General features: G+C 60.3%; 1 protein-coding gene across 1 annotated transcript in view; it reads left to right on the forward strand.

Moving 5' to 3' along the window:
* The first annotated feature begins 22,275 nt into the window (after positions 1-22,275).
* LOC144284187 (uncharacterized) overlaps positions 22,276-26,775 on the forward strand; it is a 159,134-nt gene continuing 154,634 nt past the window's right edge. Inside the window, exons 1-3 of the mRNA XM_077848503.1 lie at positions 22,276-22,313; positions 22,417-22,517; positions 23,312-23,734. Coding sequence (XP_077704629.1) covers positions 22,276-22,313; positions 22,417-22,517; positions 23,312-23,734 — 562 coding nt within the window. The remainder of the gene's footprint in view (positions 22,314-22,416; positions 22,518-23,311; positions 23,735-26,775) is intronic.

The following is a 26,775-nucleotide window of genomic DNA, read 5'->3' on the forward strand; positions in this document are numbered from 1 at the left end:
CCCGATGCAGGGCTCGATCCCAGGACCCTGAGATCACTACCCGAGCTGAAATCAAGTCAGATGCTTACCCGGGGGGGCCACCCAGGCGCCCGCTTACTGGCTTTTCGAACCTTTGCAGCCCTGTGTCACCGCCCACGTGAAGAGCACTTAGACATTTCCCTCCCCGTGTACATCATCTTCCTCCCCCGTCAGTCTCTCCAAACTGGAGGCGCCGCTGTCCGATTTAACCCCTGGGGAGAACCCGATGGCTCGGGGACTGCCCCGGAGGGAGAGCGTGCAGCTGGCCCTCTGCTGGCTTCCTAACCCTCGGCGATCCAGCCACGCGCTGCAGGTGACAGCGGTTTGATCGTTTCAAAGGTGTGCAGCGTCGGCTTTCAAAACCCCTTCCACTTGGAAAGAACCGTAGATCGGCAAGAAAGTCGCAAAGACAGTGGAGCAAGGCCTCGTGCGCCCCCCCAGCGGGTGTCCGTGGCCGCGGCCTGCCCGCCCGTGGCGCGGTGTCCAGGGGCAGCCGACTTGGCTGCAGCGAGCGTGGGCTCCGCGCCGCCAGGTGTCACGCGTGGGGGGCCCGCAAGCCCCTGCAGGTGCACATCGGAGCTGCACGTGTGGGTGGAAACCGCCCGTGCCCTGCACCCCCAAGGGAGCTGTCGCTCCTCACACTGCGGATTGCACACCTTTGTCATGCTTTACGGGGACGGCCCGGTGCGGCCAGGCCCCGCGCCCTCGGGCCTCTGCGTCCAGCATTCCAGGCTCTCACGACTTTCGGTCCCGCTGCCACCTGCTGGGGTCACGCCGCTTATTTCAGTCTCGGGTTATCCCCCCGATGGCGTTGGCGAGAGCGGAGTGCTCGCCTCTCTGGAATATACACCCGGCTGTTTTCAGGGGGGCTGCACCCCGAGAGACACAGGTTCTCACAGCTGTGGGGCGCCGGGCGTGAGGACTGGGTTCAGGGCAGCCACGCTAGCAGGTGTGAAGGGGAGGCCCCTGGCGGATGGCCCCTGGCGCCTTGGGCTCTGTTTGCTCTGCCGCTAGTGGCTAAAGATACTGAGTGTTGTCCTCCTCTCTCGGCTTAGGGCGTCCTCCTCTCTTGGCTCAGGGCATCCTCGTCTTTCGGTTTAGGGCGTCCTCCATTCTTGGCTTAGGGTGTCCTCCTCTCTCGGCTTAGGACGTCCTCCTCTCTTGACTTAGAGTGTCCTCCTCTCCTGGCTTAGGGTGTCCTTGTGCATGAGTCCATACCTTGTTCACCACCGCCTTTTATGGGCTCCTTATATATTCCAGGTGCTTGTCAGATACGCTTTGTTACAAACATTTCCCCCAGTTCCTAGCTTGGCTTTTAACCCTTTTGCAGGCGTGTTCCTATTTGTTTCCTCTTGTTTTGTTTTTTCGCAGAGCTGTGCTTTGGAAGTTTAATCCATTTCTGTTACGGATCATGTTTTTGGTGTTGACTCTGAGAACTCTGCAAGCAGCTCTAGATCTCGAAGATTTTCTAACGTTTTCTTTCAAAAGTTCAGAGTTCATCGTCTTATATTTTACATGTAACCGTGTGATCTCCTCCGAGTGAGGCTGCAGTCAAGGCTCTTTTTGGTTCTCTTTGCCGGTGGGTGGATAAGCGCTCCAGGAGCGCGTGGGAAACACGATCGTCCCTGCGTAGCATTGCTTCCGTGGTCTCTCTTAAAGGCCACGGGCCGCACCGAGCAGGGCTGCGTGTGGCCCACTGCTGCCCACCTTCCCCGCGGCCCACTGTCCCCATCACCAGTGCTGAACCCGAAGCCCTACAGCCAGTGGACTGATTTCTCACACTTCCTTCTTCTTTGTCAAAATTGTCCATCTGCGTTTGCCTTTCTGTGTACATTTTTAAAAATTTCTTCTTTAGGGAAAGAGAAAGCAAGAGAGCGAGGGCAGGAGTGGGGGGGCAGAAGTGGGGGAGAGAGACAGTGTCCAGCAGACTCGGTGCTGAGCACAGAGCCCCACGCGGGACTCAACCCCACAACCCTGACATCACGACGTGAGCTGAAGCCAAGACGCAGACGCCCTCTATGTAAATTTTAGAATAATCTTGTCCAGACCTGTGAAATGTCCTGCTGGGATTTGAGTAGAGTAACGGCAACCCTGTGTCTCCATTTGGGAGGGAGTGACCCCCTTCCGTATTGGGTTCTCAAACAGGAAACCCCGTGTAGCTCCTCCACTCACAGGGCTCTGATAAGGACTCCACGGGCACTTCGTTGTCACAGGACAGCTGCGTTTTCCTGAGCAGCCATAAGGGCATTTGTCATTTCTGTGTCCGTGTGCCCATCGCCAGCAGAGAGAACACAGCCCAGAGCGTCTGCGCCTCGTGACAGCGAGCGCTGGGGACGCAGCTCCTCGGTTCCACGCAGGGGAACGCGCTCCCGATTCCACTGTGACCAACAACGTAGGTTTTTGCAAATCCTTATTACCAAGTTAAGAGAGTTTCCCCGTATTCTTACTTTTGTGGGTTTTTTTTTTTTTTTACTTTTGTTTTGTTTTGAGTTCCTTGAGGGTTTTTTTTTTTTTGAATGTTGTCAAATGCGTCTGCGCACGATTGATATGATTGAGCGTTTCTTCTTTAGTTTATTGATACGGTGGTTACACTGACTGACCTTTGGAATTTCAAACCATCATTGGAAACCTGAATTGAACCCACTTGGTCATGATGTGTACATGTGATTTTTAAAATTTTTTAAATTTATTTTTATTTTTCTTTTTAAAAAGGTTTTATTTATTTATTCATGAGACATACAGGCTGAGAGAGGGAGAGGCAGAGACACAGGCAGAGGGAAAAGCAGGCTCCCTGCGGGGAGCCCGATGCAGGACTCGATCCCGGGACCCTGGGGTCACACCCTGAGCCGAAGGCAGACGCTCCACCGCTGAGCCACCCAGGCATTCCAATATGCACATTTGAAAACAGAAAAAATATGTCTTGGTGAACTGTGTTTGCTTCTGTTTTGTCAATGGCTTTGCATCTACACCCAGGAAGGCTGCTGCTTTAGGTCCTGTCTTGGGGGCAGTGCTTGTCTGACTGTGTATCAGGCAATTCTGGCCGCACGGATGAACTGGGGAGAGGTCACTCTTCTCATTCTTCAAACCTCACGTCCTAGGGGAAGCCCGATCGGCAGGCCCTCCGTGCGGAGGCTTCTGCAGGACTGGCCACCCCGCCTGCCCACCTTTAGGTTTGGGGCTCCTCCAGGAAAATGTCGGTCCCGAGGCATCGAGGCAAATGGACGAGCTTTTGCATGAACAGGGGAGCAAACACACACCTGATTACAGACAGGGATGCGGCCCAGCCTGAACTGGAACCGGAGTGTGATACTGGGCTCTGGGTCCGGTCCAGTAAGGCTGGGAGGCCGTGCTCTGGGCGAGGCCTTGGTTGTTGGGTCACCCTGAGCAGGGACTGGTGACAGGGACACTACCAGCAGAGGACAGAGAGGAGGAGGCGCGTGATGCTCACACGCCGAGGCAGGGGTGCCTCATTTGTAACAGGGGGGGCCAGGAAGTGGGGCTGTAGCAGATGTGGGGGAACCTCTGAGTCGCAGTGGTTCTGGCTGGCCCTGGGAAGGGTCTCTGGGGTCACGGGGCCCACACACACAGGATGCCAGGCTTCTCGGTTCTTCCAGAAAACTTGACAGGACTTCTGAGGGTATTTGGGGCTGCTCTAGGGACAACATCCCTCTTCGTTGAAGTCATCAGAGAACACTTCATGAGCAGACATGTTCAGGGCCATGTTTGTGCCCTACGTGGTTTTCCCTGTGTCGTAGGAATAATTTTAATTCTGCATGAGGTGTATGTCCACAAAACCTGCCTCTGTCAAATGGGCTTAATTTTTCCTTCACTTGGCAGCTGACAGAGTGGAGTGCAGAGGGTCTGGATGTCAGAGCCCGTCGGCGGTCAGAGCAGGAACCTGGGGACTGGCTGTAAGCAGAACATTCCGGGTCTGGGTTGTACAAGAGGTTCAGAGAAACTGCAGCTCTGGAGTTCCCAGCCGTTGGCTCCGAGTGGCGATTCCTGGGGTCCAGCCGACCTCTGTGGGAGGCCCCATTGCATACCCAACAGGGGAGCCCACAGAGCCAAGCGGTTGCTGCCCACTCTGTGCGGCAGCTGGGGGGGGGGGGGTCATCACCGAGGCCCCCGGTACTGCCCTTCCTCAGTCCCTGCGGCATAGGAGACACGGCCCTGTGCCCCCCCAGGACAATGACAGTCATTTACTGTCATCCCCAGTGGGCGCTGAGCCATGCCTGGGCCTGGAGGGCTGGTCAGCGCACCTCTCACTCTCAGGAGCACAGACACTGCTCCAACATGGGGACAGTTTCCCAAAAGATGAGGAGGGGGTGGCAGACGCCTGGGTGGCTCAGTTGGCCAAGCATCCAACTCTTGCTATCAGCTCAGGTCTTGATCTCAGGGTCATGAGTTCAAGCTCTGCGTTGGGCTCTGGGCTCATTGGTTAGTCTGCTGGGGATTCTCTGTTTCCTTCTGTCCATCCCTCCCACTTGCACTTGCATTCAATCTCTCAAATAATAAATAAATAAATAAATAAATAGATAAATAAATAAATAATCTTTTATCAAAAAAAGGTGAGAAAGGGAACATTAGCAAGGAACGTTTCCTGAGCCCCAGTAGCAGTAGTAAGGGCCATTCCTCTCATGGCCTTGAAGGGGGGCTCTGTGGTTCCCATTTTACAGGTGGAGACATCAAAACTCAGAGGTCAGCTTGCTCAAGGTCATCTGGCTAGAAGTGCTGCACAGGGTCTTGAACCCGGGGTCACTCTGCCTTGGAAGATATAACTACTCTGGGAGCAGAGTCTGTGTGCTTGCGAGCTGAGGCTCAGAAGATGGGGCTCACGCAGAGGAGGAGGGTCACTGGGGTCAGAGCCCCAGAGGTGGGGATTGGAACTGAAGCTGGCAGCCTGAGCTAGGGCTCCCAGGTGGAGGAGGGGGTGGGGGCCCTGAGGCCTGTGCCTCCTGTGGGTGTGATGGCCACGGGGAGGGACACGGTTTCCAGGAACTACAAGCCCCTCGTGTGGGCCGTGGCCTGGGGCGTGGGGGCAGCAGAGAGGTCAGACCCAAAGGCTGGGGAGCCCAGAGCACAAACAACCTTTTTGGTCTACACTAGGGATTATTAAGAGGCTCTGGACAGCATTAAGCATGATGAGACACAGTCCTATTTCCACGTAGAGTCTACTTGACGGCCATTTCAGGGGGTGGGGGGGATGGGGCAACACCAGCTGGACGGTAGGTGTCAGCTCACAGCAGGCGGCTCCAGGAGCACGGGCTGTGGGGACAGCGGAGGTCCCCAGCGTCACAGAGGTAGCGCATGAGGAAGGAGAGGCCCTCCTCAAATCCCCACCCGCCAGACAGACAGACCTAAGCAAAAAACCACAAGGGCAAAGCAGTGTGATTTCTCGGGAGAAATGTGGGCGGGGATTTCAGTTTTGCAGATTGAGCTCGAGGTGTGTTTGCAACAACCAGGGAAGGGTCTTTGGAGGGGCGTCGGGGGCACAGAGCAGAGGATGCCAGAGAGCAGAGCTACTGCAGTGTCACCTTGGCTGAGGACTTTGTTCTGCATTCTAGCCATCTCACTGTGGAGTTCTAGGAAACAAACGTGAGAGCAAACAGCCAGGAGAAGTGACCAAGTGTCCGATATGAGCTGCCAGGGAAGGGGTTCATCCGTCCCAGCCTTGAGCCCCTGTTATCTGGGCCCCAGGACCCTGGGGGGCACGGTTGGGGCTGCCACCTGTCATTCTATGGCATGGAGCTGGTCTGGGGCACAAGGGCATCGGACAGGAGCCGTTAGCCCCGAGGACCGGGGAAGTCAACCTGGTCCCTTTATTAGCCGGATGTTCCCCAGAGACTGTTGGTTGCTCAGTGTGTGACGCCAGGAGTGGAGCCAGGCAGGATGGCCTGTGACTCATCGGGAGCGGTTAACAGAGAGATCTCCTCTGATCTTAGCTGCACAAACCGACAGACTCAGCGTGGAGCTCGGGGCGGGGGGGTTCCCAGGGGCTCAACTGAGAAATTGAAAAATCATAACAGGTCTTTGGTTTCAAAATAAAGTCGTGCTAAACCCGCCAATACTTTTAAGGGAAGTCTCATGGGGAGGTGCGAGGGAGCCTGTGGGGTGCTGAACGTATGGAGTGTCTGCGTTTGGGTGGTGGCTACGTGGGTTTATTCACAGGCGAAAGACTATAGTCTACCATTGGTATTTTACTGTGCTTGAGCTCTGATGTGCTGAATTGTGTCCCCCCTAAAGTTTAACACTAAACCTCGCAATGTGCCCTTACCTGGAAATAGGGTTGTTGCAGATGCAAGAAGTTAAGGTGGGGCCATCCTAGAGGAAGCTGGTCTCCTTATGAAAAGGGAAAGTTTGGAGACAGACACACACAGGGCAAGTGCCGTGTGAACACTGGGGTGATGCCGCCACATGGAGGACCCCCAGCAGCTGGAGAGGGGCTGGGGTCAGCCTCCCCCACACAGCCCCAGAAGGACCCACCTGGCCAACACTGGGATCTGGGACTTCTAGCCCCCAGAACTAGAATACACTAAGCTGGCAGCCTGGGGTACTTTGTCATGGCAACGCTGGCAAACGAATAAATAAAACTCCACATTCATGTAGAAGGAGAAGAAAACATGATCACCTCACTAGGAAAAGCATCTGACAAAATCCAACTGCCTTTCATGGTAAAAACCCTCAATAAGCTAAGACTATACGGAAACTTCCTTATATGATAAAAGGCGTCTGTGAAAACCTCACAGCTACCATCACACTTAATGGTGAAAAGCTGGTACCTTTCCTCTAGGATTAGGAACCAGACAAGGGTGTCCTCTCCCCCCACGGCTGTTCAACCCTGTACTGTAGGTTCTAACCGGGACAATTAGGCAAGAAAAAGAAACAAAGGCACTCAGATTGCAGAAAAAGAAGTAAAAATATCTCTAGTGTTGAGGAACATGATCTTATACACAGGCATTCACAAGGAAGGAATTCACAAAATAAAGCCAATAGAGCTAATTATAAGTTGTCTGAGTTTGTGGATGCAGGATCAGTACACACAGGTCAGTTTAGGTATGTGGGGAGACATCCCATGTTCATGGATTGGAAGTCATGCTATTAAGATGACAACACTCCCTAAATTATCTACAGATTCAGTATAATCCTAGTAAAATACCCTTTTTAAAAAGAGATTGACAAATTTATCCCAAAATTCATAGGGAAATGCAAGCACCCCAAATATCTCAAATAATTTTGAAAAAGAACAAAGTTGGAAGACTTACACTTCAGTTTCAAAAGCCTACTACCAAGCTACAGTGTGGTACCGAGGACACTGTGGCATGGGCAAGGATGGGCTCACTGATCACGGGACATAATGCAGAGTCCAGAAATAAACTCTACGTATAAGGTCCGCCAATTTCAACAAGGGCATCAGGACCATTCAGTGGGAAGAGAATAGTCTCTTCAACAAATGGAGCTGGGACAATTGAACGTGCACTTACCAGAGAATAGGTTTGGAGACTTACCTTACACACCATAAACAAAAACTGATTACAAATGGATCAAATACCTAAATGTAGGGGCTGAAACTATAAAACTTTCAGAACAAAACATAGATGTAAGTCTTTGTGACCTTGAATTAAGGAAAAGCTCCTGACTTCTACCTCGAGTGCAAGGAACCAAAGAAAAAGTAGGTAGCTTGGGCATCATCAAAATTAAGACTCCGATGCATTCAAAGACATTATTTCAAAAGTAACCAGAAGAGCCACAGGATGGAAGAAGTCATTTGCAAATCGTTTATCTGATAAGTGTCTAGTTACAGACTATGTGAAGTTGTCATCTTACGGCTCAACAATGTGCCAACGACCCAAGATTTGAATAGACGTTTCTCCAAATAATGTATATAAATGGTCAATAGGCACATGAAAAGCTGCTCAACGTCACCAGCCGTCAGGGAATCGCAAACCCAGACCCCCGTGAGACACCACTTCGCACCCACTAGCATGGCTGGAATAGAAAAAGGCAGCACTGACAGCAGATGTCGACGAAGATATGGAAAAATTTCCTCACGTTGGAAATCATGTTGGCAGTGCCTTCTAAGGTCAACCAGAGGACTCTGCACTGTTGCTCCGTGGTATGTGCCCACAAGAACAGGAAACGTCCGCACACACGAATATTGTGCACACTGTTGATGGCGGCTTTACTCGCGGTAGCCAACCCAACTGTCTACCCGCCGGTGGATGGAGAAGGAAAGCGTGCTGTATCAACATTAGACTATTGTTTAGGAGTCAAACGAAGCCAAGTACTGGTACATGCTACCATATGAGTGAACTTTTTTTTTAAAAAAAGGTTTTAGTTATTTATTTGAGAGACAGAGCATAAGTGGGGGGGGGGGTGGCAGAGGGAGAGGGAGAGGGATAAGCTCCTGCAGACTCCCTGCTGAGTGTGAAGCCCGACACGGGGCTCGATCTCACAACCCTGAGATCATGACCTGCTTTGAAACCAAGAATCGGACGCTCAACTGACTGAGCCACCCAGGAGCCCTAATGTGGGTGAGCTTTGAAAGCCTTATGCTGAATGAAAGAAACCAGACATGAAGGTGTATATATATATGATTAAATTCATATGAATTCTGCAGAATAGGCCAATCTGTAGAAGGATGCTGGCATGACGGTGAGAATGGACTAGGGCTAATGGCTAATAGGGTCCGTGTTTCTTCCCGGGGTGTGAAAGCACCATGGAAGGAGGTAGTGGCTATTGCACAACCCTCCAAACACATTAAAACCACTGAATTGTACCGTTTAAAATGGTGAGTTTAGTGGTATGTGAATCGTACCTCAAAAAAGTAAACAAAGGCAGCCTTAAAAGTGAAATAGCCAGGAATTATTTTCCACGTCTACCATAAAACTCCATGTCCTTAATATACATAAATCTGTTTTTTTTAACCATCACTAGAAACATCAGCAAAGGACACAAAAAGACAGCCTCACATAAAATGAAAGAGAAGTGTAGACAGGTAGGACATAGATGGAGAGACTTCTGTTTCGCTAGTGAATTAAAAGGAGATACATGTCCTTGATTTGTACGTGTAGTTTTCTGTGTTTTTTAAAAAAATATTTTCTGCAGTTTGTGCAGGTTTTTTTTATTTTAGAATCAGGAGAATTAATCTTCTAAGCTGTGTCAGGCCTTGGGGCAATTCAGGGAACTGGAGCCCTGGCTGGAGGGAGGGAGGGGCCTGCATCTGCCCATCTCCGGGCCACACCTGCCTGCCAGCGGCTGCCCACGGATGGCTGCACAGAGCCACACATCAGCGCAGGGGAGACGCTGGGGCCCCACGCACACGGGTGCAGCTCATCCTGGCCATGCAGCCAATGTGCGGGGGGAGTGATCACCAGGGGCCCCCTTCTCATACTGCGTCGGTCCCTGTTATCCTGTCGCCGGCCAGCCTGGGATCAGCTGCCACAGGGGCGCCCGGGACGAGGGGAGGGGCTGGTGCCCAGGCAGGTGGAGGGCCCTGTCAGGTATCAGGAATCTGGATTCCACGGTGGTGGGGACCGCACGACCCCTCACGGGAGCGAAGGCAAGGGCAGGATGTGCACCCCATCACAGGGAGGCAGTGGCCGTGGGGCCAGGGGTCCAGGAGGGCCCCGGGGATGAGCTCCCCTCAGAACCTGGGGAGGCCGAGCAACAGAGAGGAGACAGCCGGAGCTCCCAAAGCCAGGTGGGCGCACGGACAGATCTACAGCAGGATCTGCGACCTGGCAGGGACGCGGCAAGGACTGAACTGCTAGGGTGCAGCAGGATGGGCCTCTGGGAGTGGGGGTGCATGGCAGGGGCTTGGTCTGCAGCATCCTGCTCCCCACGCTGGCTGGGCTCATGTGCATGTGTGCATGGGTGTGTGAGACCCCTGTGCATCTGTGCTTGGATGTGCATGCGTGCACGTGCACACCTGTGGGTGCCTGTGTGAACACGTGTGCGTGTGCACAGGTGACTGTGTGCATGTGTGCTGTACACATGTGTGTGCCTCTGTAGAGTTGCATGTGTGAGAATGCGTGCATTCACACGTCACTGAGTGTGCCTGTTAGAGAAGCACCCAGGCTGAGGGGACAGTCTGCATTGGGTGCGTGTGCACCTGTGTGTCCTGCGTGCCCTCCAGATACACACACGTGTACTAGTCACAGCGTGTGCAAGAGCACTGTGTGTGCTCGCCGCCTGCCTAGCTGGGGCCAGGCTGCTTCCTGAGGCTCACCTCCCCGACCCCAAAGTGAAACTAACTGTCCCCCATCCCAAAATGGTTGGGTGTGGGCCTCCGGGCAGGAGCCACCTGCGGAGTGCCGTTGTCGTGTGAAGGGGCCCTCTCCTAGGCCAAGGGGCCCAGGGCCCCCACCCTGGGTCTCTACGATCTGCCTGGAGAAAGGCCCCTCGGTGGCCCCCAGAGCCCAGACACCTGCATACGGCGGGAGCCTCGGGCACTGCCCTCTGGGCCGGGGCAGGTTCTCCCTCCGTGCTTGCTTCTTCCCCGTTGCCTCAGTTAGGAAGGCCCCGGTGCAGGCTGCAACCCTGCTGGCTGCTGCGGGACGGTGGGCAAGCCCTCTGTGCTCAGGGTCCTGAGCCTGTCCTTGCTCACGGATCTCGGGGGGGACGGACCAGGGAGGATGGACAGCATGCTCACGGCGGGGCCTGGCACGTGGACGGGGCTCTGAATCCAGCCTCCACTCTGGACTCCCCGCAGGAAGTATGACAGCGTCCGTAGGAAGCCGTACCTTTCGTCCGGACGGCGTCACCACGCTTGGGGGCACACTGCATGCACGATTTCAGCTTTTCCTTCTCTCACTTAGCGTGTGCTCACAAGAGCCCTTCATGCCGTTAATACTTTCATGACTGTAGTGCACGGAGCGCTTTCTGCTTCCGCTTGTACGAAGCGATGACCTAGAAATCCAGGGAGGCCTGTGCCTCTCCTCCCCGTGTCCCTTCTGCAAGTCTTCAAGGTGAGGAGGTGCATTTGCGTAGCGTGGAAAGGCTTGCCGCGGTGCTGGGTGCGGTGGGGTCAGCCAGGTCTCTGAGCCTGGTGGCCACGCTGCACCCCGGGTCAGAGCGACAGCAGGACACAGCCACCCTGACGTCCCAGGGCAGGAGCCGTGGCTCGATCATTACGCAGTCATAGATGGAACACGGCGGGTCGGCCGGGCGGCACGCGCACTCCATTTCTACTCCTGTTCACACAGCAGGAAATGCACAGCTTCAGAATCACCAATATTTTCCCAACTGCTCAGAGTTCAGTCCTTTTATTTTATGGACCGCAGGGGGGAGGCAGGCAAGCGCAGGTCCCCGGGCAGAAAGACGTGTGTGCCGGGAGCTCTGGGCAGCACATGTGGCCTGTGCCTGCACCTGCCTCCGGGTAACGGGGTAAAACGCAGTCTCGGGCCGGTGCAGACCTACTAAACTGGGGGTGGGTGGCGGAGGGCGGCCCTGCAGGGCCTGCGGTGTGCACATGATTTTCCTGGCCACTGGTTCATGATGTGAAGTTGGGGATGAATCTCCCGATTACGTGAGTCAGCGACACACCTGCAGGTGCAGGCTCCGTGCGCGGCCCTGGAGGGGAGCCCCGAGCAGGCCTCTGTGCAGGACTGGTCACCTGGGCGTTGCTGCGGGATGTGCTCCCCGCCGCCATCCGGGGCAATAGGTTTGTTTTGTTTGTTTCTCAAGCGTGCGTGCAGCCCTAAATAGCCCTGTGAGGGGCCTGCAGCCTGGAAGGGGGCCTCAGCAGACCCCAAGTCTGCCGCTGTTGTTTGGAATGTGTGACTCTTTATAGTTTCCACGTGCTCGTTTTCCAGTTTTGTGGAAGTGGCGTCCCCCGTCCTCTGATCACCGAAGCTGCGGCACCAGGCTGTAGAGATCTTCTCGTTGCAGCCTCGTAGTCCGCGGCCCTGTCCGAAGCTGTCTTCCCTGGGCTGGGTGTGGGGCTCACTTCCGGGGTCCCGGTTTCATGGACCGTTTGTGCACCTTTTGGTGCACGTGTGCAAGGCCCCATATGGGTGAACGCATTTACAGGACGACACCATATCGCTTCCCAGGAAGGGCGGCGGGACCGATGACCCTCCTGCTTGGCGGCTCCTGCGCTGCAGCGCCCGCGCGTCTGCGCACCTCCAGGGCGGGGATGGTGTTCGCCGTGACCTCCACGGGCCTTCCTGGTTTTCCCGGTGACCAAGGGGTTGGAGCACCTTCTCCTTTATGCTTCTTTGCCAGTTTGTCAGCTCCCCCTTTTCAGGGTGTGGGTCATTGGTCTTTTTGAGCAATGAGTTCTGTGTGCACGTTGGCAAGAACCCACTCTGAGCTACGTAGGTGGTAGCGATGTCATCTCCAGCTTGTGGCTGGGTTGTTCTTTTTCTTTTTTAAGAAAAATTTTCTTTATTTATTTGAGACCATGGGAGAGAGAGAGAGAACTAGCAGAGGGAGAGGGAGAAGCAGACTCTCCCCCGCGCAGGGAGCTTGACGTGCGGCTCCACTCCAGGACCCCTGGATCATGACCTGAGCCCAAGGCAGCCGCATCACCGACTGAGCCCCCCAGACGCCCGCTGGGCTTGCAGGTTTCAGGGCCTTCTTGATGAGCAGAGATGTTCTATGCAATGCCGTCAGATTCGCTCGGTGACCATCTTGCTGTTGGGCTCTTGTTGAAACAACCCTTTCCTGCTCCAAAGTCCCAACACCTCTCCTCCATACTCCTTAAGAGGGGCTAAAACCCTGCCTCTCACATTTGTCTTTATTCCATGGAGACGGAGTTTTGGGGGCGGCGTAGATAAAGAACTGCCCTTTAATTCCCCAGCTATTGAATCTCTACCGCTTTCCTAGTGATCGGTCACGCCGCCTCGTCCCACAACGAGCATCCGTAGCGTGTGGGTCTGCTTCGAGGGCCGCTGTTCCTTCCCACAGCTCGTCCCTCCTCCCCGTGCCTGCGCGTCTCGGCTCCCTGGAGAGCTCTACCCTCGCGAGAAGTTTCAAATCAGCTTGCCCATTTATTTTTAAAGACTCTTCGGGACTCTTGTTGGCGTTGCGATCTGCTTATAGGGCAGTCTGGAGAGAACGGACATTGGGTGTTGGATTCTCTTACCCGTGAATGTAGCCTATCTCTTTCCATTCATTGGGTTCTCATCAATTTCCATGAGGTTTCATAATTTTTCCTCACGGGACTCATGTCTCTTTTGTTAGGTTTATTCCGGCCTCAGCAGCACTTGTCACGCTACCGGTCACCTTGGCGGGGGCTTCTTGTCTCTGTCCTTTCAAGGCCTGTTCTCGGCCTCCCTGTGGCTCCGTGGGAAGCGGCCTGTCCTTCGTCCGGCTGCCCTGAACAGCCGTGCGTGCAACAGCTGTGCTGTCGCTCACCTCGGTCACGACACCGTCACTGCCTCAGAACACTCGTTCACCACCGGCTTGTGCTCCACGTGGGATCGTCGCCACATCTCGGGTCCCTGAGGCTCTACAGCGCGTGTGCTTCTCCTGCTGACGTTGGTGAGGATGCGGGCGACTTGTGCCAGTCCGAGGACGAGCAAGGCCTCCTGAGAAGCCATTGCCCCCCAGGAGCCAGCGTCCGGCCCCCTCCACGTCCATTCCTCGCTCCCAGTGTCACACATGCAGGAAGGGGGGGTCTTCTCTGATGGAAGCCATTCAGGGCAAGCTGTAGGTGCCCCATGCCCAAGCCCCTGGGCGCCCGCAGCCTGTGTCACCCGGCCTGCGGTCACCTAGTGACCGCCTGGTGTCATCTGAGGCCGGCGGTCCCCACACCCCTCACGGTCCCCTCGGGCTCCTTCAGGAACTGTTAAGATCCATCCGAGCTTCTGTTCTCCAATCGATCCTGCTGCCTGTTATTCTAGAACAGTCCCCATGCCTTTTCACATAAAAGAAAACTTTTATTTCCCGTGACACACAACCTCCTGAACGGGGGTGGTCCGGGGCTGACTCCACACCCACACTGAGCAGCCCCCGTGTCCCAGCCCCCAGCCCCTCTGGCCTCCCGGGCCCCTGTGGGGGAGGCTTTCCGGCAGGTCCCCAGTGGGGAGGGACCAGCAGGGACACCTCCCTCTATCGGATGACAACGTCGAGGCCAAGCACGGGGAACTCTCACCTGGACAGGGGGAGGGCTTGCTCCGGAGAGAGGCTCGCGGCAGAACCAAACCTGTGAGGTGGGTGTGCAAGGCCAAACCCTGAGTTCCGTGGGGTTTTGCCAAGATAACTGTGCCCCCCGCGCTGGTAACCATGGCGAAAATCAGAGTGTGCTCGCAGGTGTGCAGGGGGCTGGGGGCCGCACACTGCTTCCAGTCGCTGCCCCACAGCCGTGTGCGGGACAAGTGACGAGCACCCCAGCCAGCGTCCTGATGGGAGCAGAGGCACACCCACCAGACTCCCCATTCCCCTGGCATGTCGGCAGGAGCTCAATAATTGCACTGGCTAGCCTGCTAAATGCAAGAATTAGCCCACCTTCCTCTCTCCGCATGCACCGTGTCCTTACCTCAAAAGAAATATTACGACCTTCATAACGTATGTTTGCCTCTGCCCGGCGTGGCCAAAGTCCTTTCTCATACACCAACGGATTCACTGCTGCTCCCAGCAAACCTGCAATGTGCTAGATTTCAATCGAACCTCATAGTATTACATTTTTCTGATTATAAAAATCTGTCGTAATACTTTTGTAAACCACAGAAACTCGTATAGAAGGAGGCAAAGACACCCGTGTCCTCATCCACCAGACACACGCAGACACGTGGCTTCGTGCACTGTTGGCGTTTGGGCGCTCTGCCGCACCGCTCCCGGGCTGCAGCACGTCGGTGAGGGCGGGGGGGCCCCCTCGCTGGATGCCGAGGACCACGGGGGATGGGGTAGCTGGCCCTGACTCAGTGGCCCCAGACCCTCGATGTTGTGAGACTCTACGCACCCCAATCCATGAGCACTCGCTGGGTCCAGCACCCGGAGCCCAGCCCTGGGGCCGCAGGAGTGGGACATAAAAGTGAGCTAGAAGTGGCCTCTGGAGGTCACAAGGGAGAGGTAAGGACGAGGTAAATAATCGTCACTGGAGACTGTGAGAGTTCCCTGCGCTGCTGCGGAAGACGGCTCCAGGCCGGGCGGGGTGGTCATTCTGCATCACAGCTTCCTTCTCCCACCGCCCGGTGCCCCAGGTTCTGGTCCAGAGCGTCAGGGCCGCTGCCCCGGGATCCTGCGGGGATCCCTCCCCACCCCTCGCAGCGTGGCTGGTGGCCTGCAGGTCTGCGGTCCTGCGGCTTCCCTCTGGGTCGCCTCCTCCTCCTACAAGGACAGGCCCCCTACCTGTCCCTAGACTCGGGGCCCACCCTGATGCAAGACAATGGCATCTCGAGGGCCTTAACCACTTCCAGGTAGACGAGAGTTCTGGGGGGCCCCGTTCCATCCACCACAGAGACAGACATCGAGGGGCGTGGGGCAGGGGGAGGAGGGGTTCCTGCGACACACCCTTACCACAAGGTGGACACAGGACCCTGGGCTGGCCCGCTGCCAGAGATCTCGGGCTCCGGGCACAGTGACGGCCTCGGGAGTGAGCTCGTGGCCCTGATGGAGCCCGGGAGGTTCTGGCCGAGACCCCAAGTGCATGTGCAGAGGACACCTTCCCCTTCGTGATCGACCCCCAGTATGAGGTGGGTGCCGCTGGGCTCTCTTCTCCGGCACGTGGACGGAGCTGACCTGGGAATGACCCAGGGCACAGGGGCACTTCCCCGTGTGTGCCACTCCTGCTGCAACACCAAACACAGTTTGGGCCTGCACCTGTCAAAGGTGTGCCTGAAGCACCCTGGCAGCCTGGTTTCCACCTCTCTGGCCACTGCACTTGGGCAGAACTCTAAGGCAGGGAATGTTTTGTCCCTGGCCACGCAGGGATGTCTGGGAACAGTTCAAGAATCACCAGGAGGGCTGGGGGCAGCAGGCAGGGATGCTCGGCAAGTGTGCAGGGCAGGGGGACTGGGTAAGTGTGCAGAGCAGGGCTTAGGGCAGGGGCGCGGGGTGCGGGTGCAGGGCAGGGGTGCCAGGCAAGTGTGCAGGGAGGGTGCTGGGAAAGGACACATGGCAGGGGTCCAGGGCAGGTGTGCAGGGCAGGGGTACTGGGTAAGTGTGCAGAGCAGGGGTGTAGGGCAGGGGTGTGGAGTGCAGGTGCAGGGCAGAGGTGCCAGGCAAGTGTGCAGGGAGGGTGCTGGGAAAGGACACATGGCAGGGGTCCAGGGCAGGTGTGCAGGGCAGGGGTACTGGGTAAGTGTGCAGAGCAGGGGTGTAGGGCAGGGGTGTGGAGTGCAGGTGCAGGGCAGAGGTGCCAGGCAAGTGTGCAGGGAGGGTGCTGGGAAAGTACACATGGCAGGGGTGCAGGGCAGGGGTGCTGGGCAAAGTTCATGCCTGGGGTGCAGGGCAGGGGTGCAGGGCAGCTGGTTAAGTGTGCAGAGCAGGGGTGTAGGGCAGGGGTGCTGAGCAAGGTTCAGGGCTGGGGGGCTGGGCAGGGGGGCTGGGCAAGGTTCAGGGCTGGGGCGCAGGGCAGGGGTGCTGGGTAAGGTTCAGGGCTGGGGGGATGGGCAGGGGAGATGGGCAAGGTTCAGGGCAGGGGGCTGGGCAGGGGCGCAGGGCAGGGGGGTGGCCTGCCCAGCCTCTCCCTGAGCGCCATCACGTTACCTGGTGCCACCAGGTATGCTGGTCAAGTCACTGCCAGGCTGGGTGAAACCCAGGTCAGCGGGGTCCTGCCTGAGGCATCTCTGGAGCAGGGGAGGGGGGTGGGGGGCTGGGGGGGAGGGCAGGCAGGGCGAAGCTCCCTTCAGGGTTTTCCCTGAGAACCTGCGCAGTGAAAGGTGCCTGGGGAAGCTGTGAGGCAGAAGGAAGCCTCTTTCTTTCAGAGCAGGGAATGGGAAGATCCTCCCCTCTGCATTTTATGGAAATGGAGCCTCCCTGGGTGGTGGGAGGAGGGCAAGCTGGCCGGCCCTGGGCCGGGCAGGAAACCTCTGGCCTGGCTGGAGGGCACCTGCGTCTGCCCACGGAGTGCAGGGTGGGGGGACGGCGACAGGCTCCCTGGGGGGTCCACACACCCGGAGGGAGAAGAGGGGGACTGGTGGGGGGAGGGGGCTGCGGCCCGTGGTGGTGGATTTGGAAGCAGCCGCTCCCGCCCGGGGAGGCAGAGGTGGCGGCCCTGCCCATGCCAGCTCCGAGCCCAGGCCTTGCACACTGCGCCGCCCGAGTCCAAGTTGAGCACCCCCCGGGGGGCAGAGTCACAGAGCGCAAGGCACCCCGTGTGGGTTTTGGTTTTCCCGTGAATCCCAGATGGCCTTCTCAGCCTCTGGCTCCTATATTTAACCTATTTAATGAGATTTCTTTTCCAGTAATTCCTGAAACTGGTAATCTCTAATTGGGTCAAATTCTCTACCCACCAGCCAGCGATGCTATTTTGTAGCGCAAATCCTCCTGAAGCCTCCCCCTCCCGGCGCAGCTGTCAGAGCCAAAAGCATTGGGCTCCCTGGAGGCCTCAGTTGGTGTCAGCTGGTGTGGGGCAGGGGCACCTGCCGGCCTCCCCACCTTCACACTGACCCCTGGCCCTGGTGACATGAATCCACTTAATGCCCGCCGCCGGGTTCCCGAGTCCCGTGTCACTGTAAATAGCGAGTCTCACGGCTTGGGCAGGGCCGGAGGGGCTTGGGCAGGGCCGGAGGCGAGGCCCGCCTCTCAGGTGGCCTCTGGTCCCCGTGGGGCTGCTCCCTAGGAGAGCGAGTACTATGGCGGGTTTGGTGACCTGCGAGGACCCTGAGCATCCCCAGTGGCCAAACTAAGCCACGCGGAGTGGAACCCGTACACAATCTCATCCTCGTCCCCATTCAGCCAGGGGACCCCGCTCTGTTCAGGGGCCACACCAGCACTGCCTCCAGCGTGCGAGGCTCTCGTGCTCACTGACTGCCTGTCCCCTCCAGTGGCACGCTTTGCGCCTGTGTCCCTGTCTTTCCCCCGCTGGGCTGTGGCTCCTGGTGGGCAGGGTGGGACTTGGTCACCGCTGTGTCTTCAGGACGCAGCACTGTGGGTCTCCTAGGTTGCCCCTGGTGGCCCTGGCTTCGGGGCCTCGGACTGGAGCCCCTGATTGAAGCATATGGGTCCCCGCCCGTCACGCGCGCGGCCCAGGGGTCGCTGAGGGCTGAGGCCGGCCAGCGTTGGTGTGGACACGCGTGCCTCTGGGCTCATCGGGTCATCACGGGACCCAACCAGGAAGGCCAGAGCCCTGTGTCCCGAACGGTAGGGGTCGGGGAGAGGGAGCAAAGGCCCCGTTTCCCCAGACTCTTCTCCTTAGCGATCTGTCACTGAGGTCTCCCTCGGGCGTCTTCCAGAAGGCTCTGCCTCCCGCCGTCCCCAGGAGCCCTGGAGAGGACCGTCGGTCCCCGCTCACCGTCTCTACCAGCCTCGGCCTTGTTCCTGAACTCTGACAGTTTCCAGTTTGCTTCCCCGGCCTGGCCTGGGGACAGAGCAGGCTTTCAGGGGTGGCCCCCAGCCCAGTCGATTCCCGGGAGGACCACGCACTGTCCTTTCTGAGAGGACCGTGGCCACAGGTTCTACGTCAACCAACGGATGCTGGAGCTGTGTCCGAGCTGCCTCCGTGCCCTACCTGTGCTCTGGGATGATGCTCAGGGCAAGACCGACTCCCCTGACCGCCCCTGCCCCGTACCTCCCGGTATCCGGGGCACAGCGCCTGAGGACCGCTGCCCCTTGAAGCCACACTCGGGTCCAAGGCACACGTGGCAATAGTGGCGCCAGCTGTCACGTCCTTTGTCTTCCCTGGGATCACCAGGAATAAGTGAAAACCCACCCGGGCCCTGGGAGCCTGGCACGGGCGGAGCCACTGCATGCAGGGGACACACATCCCCTCATGTCCACTGCCAGGCCGGGGGTCCCGTCCTCCTTGGGAAAGTGCCTGCCCGGGATGTGGCATCTTTCGGGTTTAGTAGAAAGCAGCTGCGGTCTAGAGGAGCCGGAGGGGACACACTTTGGCCTCTTGAAGGAGGGGAGGTCACATCTGGGAGCAGGGCTCTCCCTTCAAACTCCTGAGTGGACGTAGATGGGCTGGAAGGGGCTGCCTGTCACCTAGAGCGTCCACCCCGCCTCCACCAGGGGCCGTCCCCTCGCTTGCGGCTGCCGTCCAGCGTCCTGGGGTCCTCAGGAACCTCCCACCCTGCCTTACCGACCTCCACCGCAGCCTCAGTCCTGGGCTCAGTGAGACCCTTCTGCCCGGCCCGGGGCCAGCGTCCACTCATTTGAGGCCACTTGGCCCCCCAGGAAGACACAGACCTCGCAGGACCCCTGGCTCTGAAGAGAAGAGGTCAGTTCCAGCAGCTCCGGGTCTGGGGTTGTTGTCTGGGCACCACAGTTCTGGTCCTCCAGAGCTCAGGGTACCAGTTCCATCCACCGCCTCCGGTTGCTCACCCTGCTGGGGGCCCGGGCACAGTCACAATGGCACAGCCGGGCCGCACTCTGCCCCCCCAGGGCTGGCCAGAGGTCACACGCTGTGGCTGCTTTCTGGGAGCCCTGGCCACAGTTTTGAGCACATACGTATTTATTTGTGGGGTCACTGCGCTGGCCCCGACCGCTCCCACCGGCCAGCAGTCCTGTTCTGCTTAGGGCCGAAGCATAGTGATAAGCAAAAGGCCCCTGTGCCCGTGACACCAACTCCTACCGCCGGCCAGGTGTCCCTACAGACCGGGCATGCACTCTGATGTCGTCTAGAACCTGGCACTCTGGGCTGGCCTGACCCCCGGGCACGGCGGCAAGGACGCCGCGAGCCCAGGGCCCCGTGCAGGGAAGGGGCAGAGCCAGCTGTGAGGCCCCAGGTGGTCCTCCTGGCCATTGAGGTATGGGGACAGCGATGGGTGAAGGGGGACATTAGTGGGTCCTGTCCTGCCGCTCTGCTGTGTGGCTCGGCGACCACCCACCTGCCCATCCAGCTGTGGCCCCTGGTTTGGCTGGAGGACCCGCTCACTCTCCTTGTCGGCCGCCTGCGCCCTGGGGGGCCTCAGCCAGACGGGTCAGTGTCCTGCCGTGGGTGGGGGTGTGTGGCCAGTGGCCGCCCGGCGTGGTCCTCAGTCCGTCCTGGCCGCCTCCAGCTTCTGGATGGAGTCTTTGCCCATTCCTGCTGGAGGAGTCCCGGTCGGATCCCTGTGGCCATTTCCAGTCTCCGTCCACACTGCGTTCCTGGGCTCCCTCCCCTCCGGCAACCAGTCACCGGGACGTATCCGGGAAGGTGCCTGTCCAGGCACCAGGGACAGGAGGAGGCTGAGCCCCGTGTCCAGGTTTCTACGGCTAACGGAGCCCGTGGCGGGGCCCTTTGATCCCTGGACACAGTCTCGGCAAAATGAGCATTCCTGACCCACTTCCCTGGTGAGGACCACCCGCCTGGTCCCCTAGCGGCCTGCATTTCCATGGGGTTTCCAGAAGACCCACGGGGAAACTTCATTCCCAGATCCACCCCGGGAGGAACACTGGCCTGGAGGCCGAGTCTCTGGCAGAGGCCCCAGGAACGTGGCGAGTGCCCCCAGACAGAAGCCGGCTTACGGCGATCTCCCTGGCTGCTATGGCCACTGTGTGCAGGGCCTGGCGGTCACAGGGTCCTGCGCGCCCAGAACACTGACCAGCTGGCGCTCCTGCATGCTCCGTGCAGCCTCTGCGTGCACTGGGGGTAACCCCGCGGGCCGGGAGCTTTTACATCCCCGATTCGCCGAGTAGATGGGGCACGGAGAGGGAGACTAACCTGTGCAGAGTCACGCAGCTGGGGGAGGAGGCACACGACTGCGCTCTTGGCCTGGACACCACATGCTGCTGGCGAGGCCGCAGCCCTGCCGTTCGACGCCCACCGCCGTCCCGCAGAGTTCCGGGGTTTCTGGGTCGGACAAGCCCTCAGCCGCGGTGAGCCTCAAAGGCAAAGCCCGAGATTTGGGATCGATGACAGGTCCGAGGAACACCCGGCTGTGCTCCTGCTCCAGGAGGTCCGCGTTCCCGTCTCTAACGAGGCGCTGGCGATGCCCGGTGGTGTGCTCCGGGACTGGGGACACAGGATGACTGACCACGATGGCTCCCGTCCCTCTGCTCACGTCCCTCGGGGAGGGACGAGGTGCCTCCAGGAAGAGCAGAGTGTCTCGTCCCGGTCTGTGCAGCAGCCACTCTGCTGTTGGTCAATATTGACGATCCGTCGTGGACAACGGTATCCAGGGCCGACCGCGTGCTGGGGTGCTCGTGGCCAGGGTCGCCCGCACGCAGCCCCGAGAGCAGGGGTGTGGACACCTGTTCCCATAGCCGTGGGGGCCGGAAGGCTGGGATGAGGGTCTCAGGGCCGAGTTCCCTGGGGGAGGAACCTCCCACCTTCCCGTGGCTCCTGTTTGCCGCAGGGTCACCGCCTTGTTTCTCCGAGTGTGTGCGTGTCTGTCTCCCGAGGTCCCCTTTGTGGAAAGACACCGGTCCTGTTGGATTAGGACCCACTCTATCCCAGGGTGGCCTCATCTCAAGGACATCTGCGTGACCTTAGTCCCAGAGAAGGTCACGTTCTGAGCTACTCGGGGTTAGGAGCTCAGCATGTGGATTTTGGAGGGGGGGAGACACGATTTAACTGATGACATCCACAGGAGCACGGGGTGTGGGCCCCGCGGTGTGTCTCAGACAGCGTGCCCGTCCTCCTCCCTGGCTGCAGACTGCCCAGCCGACGGGACCAGAGAGGATGAGTGCACCCGCAGCCCCTGGCCCATGGCACCCACCCCGTACCCCAACCCGGGTGCCATCAGGGGCTCCCACGGGGGCCTGGTGTCTCCTTCTCTGTGTCTCTGTAAAGGAGATGGACGCAGATCCTGCCCATGACTGTGCTGCTGACGGGGGAGGGTGCTGTGACCTGGGTCCCAGGGCATTGGTCATTCCTCCGTTGTTGGATGGCTTGCTGGATTTTTGGACATTACTCAGCTTTCCTTCCATAATACCATTAGGACGTAAAAATACACGTTTAGCCAGAGAGCCCACTCTTGGTCCTCCATGCTTGAGCAACTGTGTGGACTTTGCTACCTGTGGGCACAGGTGAGGAACACGTCGTCCTGTCTTCTGAAAACAGGGAGGGCCGGCAAATTCCAGTCCCCCTGCCCCAGGGGCTGCCAGAAAGAGCCCTGGGCACTGGCGGACAGGGAACTGCGGTGGAGCCAGGAGGGCTGCGCTGGGGAGGCCTGTGCAGGAGGAGGGGCCGGCGGCCACCAGGCGAGGTGACCTGAGCTGCTGGGGATGGCACAGCGGGTGCTCCTGGCCAGGCAGATGGCGAGGTGCCGCGTCTACAGCCACCGGGGCTGACGTGTGTTGCCCGTGTTGTGCCGCGTGGAAAGTGGCCCCTTGACGTGGCCCAAATGATGCGGTTTCCCACTCTAGACCTGGAGCCCACAGAAGAGCGGCGGGGCTCCAGGGAGGGGGACAGCGGCGGCGGCAATTCCCTGGTGCCTGCGAGACAGACCCAGGCCTGGGGGGCTCAGGTGCGTCCTGGGGCCCGAAGGCACCCGGGAGGGCCCTGCTGCTGCCTCCCGGGACTCTGGGGACCCTCAGTCCTGCCTGTGCGTGGGGAGGGGGACAGCGAGCAGAGGGGGACAGCGGGTCTGCGGCTTTGCCGGGGCGCGGGGCGGCCGCTCAGCCCCTCCCCGGGGTGAGCCCAGGGGCGGCCCCGTGGACACCCAGACAGCGGGGCGTCCCCGGGCTGCAGGTGCGGAGGGCAGGCCGCAGGGCCCCTCCTCCCGGGACTCTGGTCCGTCCTCGGCCCGGCCGGCCGGTGGGTCCTGCAGCCCGGAGGCCTCCCCGCGCTCGCTGCCGGTGCGCAGGGCCGGGGCGCCAGGTCCCGCGGTCGGAGGGGTGCGGCCCCCGTCCTCGCCCCGCAGGGTGCTCCGCGCTGCGGGGGGCGGCGCGCGCCGGCGGGGAAACTGAGGCTGCGGCGGCGGCCGCGGGGGGACTGGGGCGGGGGGGGACCGCGGGCGGCGCAGTGCGCAGGCGCGGCGGCGGGAGGGGACGCGCTCGGGGCAGCCTGCGCCCCAGTGTGCCCGCCGCGCCCCGCGCCTCCCGCCCGCCCCGCCCCGGCCCCGCCCCGGCCGCCCGCACCGAGCTGAGAGGGCGGGGGCGCCGCGCGGCCCGGGCGGCGGCGGCGCAGGCGGAGGCCCCCGGGGGCGCTGCTCCCGGCTACACGCTGCGGCGGCGCAGGCCGAGGCCCCTGGGGGCGCTGCTCCCGGCTACACGCTGCGGCGGCGCAGGCGGCCACGCTGAAGGCGCTGGCGGTGCTGAGCGCGCTGGCGGGCGCTGGCCGAGCTGCTGGGCGCGCCGGGGCCCGCGGGCGGCCTGGCCCGGGGCTCGCCCCCGCGCACTGCGCGCTCTTCCTGGCGCTGCTCGTGGCCACCCACGTGCGCTCGCCGCGGGGCCCGCAGCTGCGGCAGGTCGGCCCGCTGGCGCTGCTCTTCAGCCTCGCCTTCGCGCTGCTCTGCTGCCCCGTGGCGCTCGGCCGCCCCGCGGGGACCCCGGCCGGCGCGGCTGCGGGCGCGGCGGCCGCCGACCAGGGCGTGTGGCCGCTGCCGCTGGTCCCCTTCGTGTCCTACGCCCTGCTGCCCGTGCGCAGCCTGCTGGCCGGCGGCTTCGGGCTCGCGGTGGCCGCCTCGCACCCGCTCATCACCGCCACCCCGGCGCCCGCCGACGCCCGCGCCTCTGGAGGACGGTGAGTGCCCGGGGCGCGCCCTCGCCGCCCGGCTCAGCTGCCCGGAGGCACCCGGGACGCGGCGCGCGGGGTTCGGGGTTCGGGTGGGCCCGGAGGGGGAGGGGCCGCTCGAGGTCACCCGCGCCGAGGACGCGGCGGGGCTGCGGGGCTCAGCGCGGCCCTGGGGACCTGCGGGCTGGGGACCCGGGACCGCGCGGCCGGGACCTGACCCGAGTCAGGCCGCTGGGGAGCCCAGGTCGGCGCTCCTGGCGCCGCGCATCCCTCCCGCGGGGGACGAAAGTGGGCGCGGGCTCGGGGTGCGCTCCAGTGTGCCCGGACCTCGGGGGGGCGCGAGCACAGCCCCCCTCCCAGCCTGCGGCACCCCGGGGATGCGGGCGGCCACGAGGACTCGGGTCCCCTCCAGTCTCTCTCGTGCTCATGCTGGACCTCTCTCCGGGGTAGGAAAACGGGTTTGCCAAGGTTGAGCAGGGCTCCGGTCCCTGCTGCCCCCACCCACCCTGCTGGGACCTGACCGGGGCTGCCGGCAGCTGAACTTTGTCACTGCCTTCCAGGTGGGCCAGCGGGGCCGCTGGGAGGACCAGGCGCCACCGCTCCCCAGGGGCTCCTCCCAAGCCGGGGACTCCTTGGACAAGACAGAGGTCTTTGCGCTGTGGGGCTCCTGGAGCCTGTCTGGGCGGTGGAGCCCCACCCGGCCCACTGGGGCTTGGAGGGACCTTAGGAAGGGCCTGGTTTCTGCCCCCAGCGGCAGCAGCTTTGTGGCAGGAGGATGGGGGGTGGGGGGTGGGGAACAGCTCACCTGTGGAGAGAAGGTGGCAGATAGAGGGGATGGGGGAGATGAGGGGAGGCTGCACAGGGCAAGAGCTGGGAAGAAGGGAGAGGTGAGGGGACCAGGATGGTGATGCCAGGGGTGCACATGGTCAGAGGGGCCGTGGATGCACAGGGTAGACTCTCGCTGGAGGAGCAATTTGGGGCCCACAGAGGCCAACATGTGCTGGAGGCTGGGGGGGAGGGGACGGGGGAAGGGAGCTGTGGAGGTGGGAGGATGGAGGGAGATAGTAGGGGTGTAGGCCAAGTCAGAGGTGAGGTGGAGAAAATGGGGAAGAGGGCCTGAGGGAGGGGAGGGGGGTTCTGTTCTGGAGGGTTCTGCAGCAGGCCCCCTGCTTGCTTGCCTCTTGTCAGTGGCCTGTAGCCTCACTGGCTGTCCTTCGGGGGATGCCACTGTGCCCCTCCGTCTCGGCTGACGGCTGACAAGGGGAGCCCCCAGCAGGACAGCCTCCCCTCCGGGACTGGGAGTAGGTGGCCCTCAGCCAGGTGGGCTCCAGGTGGGGGGAGCCTGAGCCGACCTGGCCAGGCAGGCCCAGGGCCGGGGCTGCTCTGGGTTCTGGTGTACCAGAGGTTCAGCTGGTTCAATGAAAGGCCGCACTGTTGGTTTTTCGGGGGGGGGGGGGGCAGTTTTTATACAGTTTCTGGTCATTCCTTCTAGACAATTAAGGGAGAGGCTAGAGTCTTTGAAGGTGCCTGGGGCACAAGGAGCTCTGTCCCCAGGATAAGATGAGCCCCTGTATCGTCCAGGCAGGGAACCTGTCTGGGGGCCGTGGACCTGGGGGGGGGTGGTTGGCTGCTGGTGGCTCACTGGCAAGGCACACTTTCCCGCACAGAGCCTCGGTTTCCCTACCTGCAGAGCTGCCAGGCAGGTGGAAACCTGCTGGGAAAGCACATACGCAGAGTCTCCTGCCACTTCCCAGTTCTCTTGGCTTCCTTAGAACGTTCCCGTCCAAGTCCAGGCGTCACTACTGGTGGTGGCGATGTGGGCGGACGGACGGGATGGGCACAGACACACGTGTGGGGGACCTGGGGTGCACTCTGCAGTTCAGTCTGGACGCCAGTGGGGAAGGTGGGAGCCACATGTGCCAAGCGGGTCCTCCTCTGCTGCTCCGCAGCCCCCCTGCTACCCCGTGGTGCAGTCACATGCCCACAGCCCCATATTCCTCAGGATCTGGTTTGGGGTAAGCAGAGGCCTCGCAGGCGACAGCTGGAGGCCCTCAGGAGGCTGTGGGAGGCCCAGGTGATGGATGGTGACTGAGGCCCTCTGTGTCAGTGCGGTGGGAGAGAGCCGTTCCTGCTGGGGGCGCTGAGATGGGGGGGTCAAGCCCCAGCCCCCAAGCCTGGGCCCCTCCACAGGGAGGTTCCTGCAGCAGTCTTGCACTGACCTGGTGTGCGGAGCTCTGGGATGTAACCATGTGCTTTGGGGACCCTGTGGCACCAGGCTGGCCCGGCCTGAGAGCACCCAGGAGCGCCCTGACTGGACAGTTGAAATATGGGGGGTACTGCCTTTCCCCAGGAGGGGTGCCTGCTGCTGTGCTCAGCTCTGGCAGAAGGAGTTTAGGGACAGAGTCAGTCTCATCCCCCTCCCCAGCCCCCAGGAGGAGCCTTGTAAATATCAGCCAGACTGGGTCCATTTCCTGTCCCCCTCCCCCCTCCCCATTGTATCTAAACACAGCGCAGAAATTCATTCCAGCAACGTGGGGGAACCAACATGTTGCAGAACGCTTGAGGCCTGCTCAGGGGCAGGGCGTGCGGGGGTCTAGGACGTGGGGGGGTGGTGGGAAGAGGAAGACATCACAGGTGTGACCCCCGCTCCCTTGGGGTGGGTGGCACTTGGGACCTTGAGGGGTACAGCTTGAGGAGGGAGTGGCTGTGTTTGGGGGGGGGTAGTGGTGGGGAAGTAGGGTTAGTGTGCGTGTCCAGGTCCTGGCCTTGGAGTGGTGGCTGGGGCAGCGGGCTTTGTCTGCAGAGGAGCAGCAGGGGGGTCTCTGCCCACCCCTGCCTTGGGTTGTCCCCGTAGGGGCACCAGCCTCCTCCCTTCCTCCAGCTTCCTCCCCTGCGGCCTCAACCCCCAGGGCCCCAAATGACCACTTGTTGGCCAGGGGGGAGCAAGAGCCTGGGTTTTCCTGCACGCGTCCAGGGCCCACTGCCGTGTGCAGAATGGCCTTGTTCGGTGGCCTGTCAGTGGGGGTGACATGTACTTCGTGTCCCCCTGT

This window comes from Canis aureus, chromosome 15 (assembly GCF_053574225.1).
Source record: "Canis aureus isolate CA01 chromosome 15, VMU_Caureus_v.1.0, whole genome shotgun sequence".
In the NCBI taxonomy this organism is placed as follows: Eukaryota; Metazoa; Chordata; class Mammalia; order Carnivora; family Canidae; genus Canis; species Canis aureus.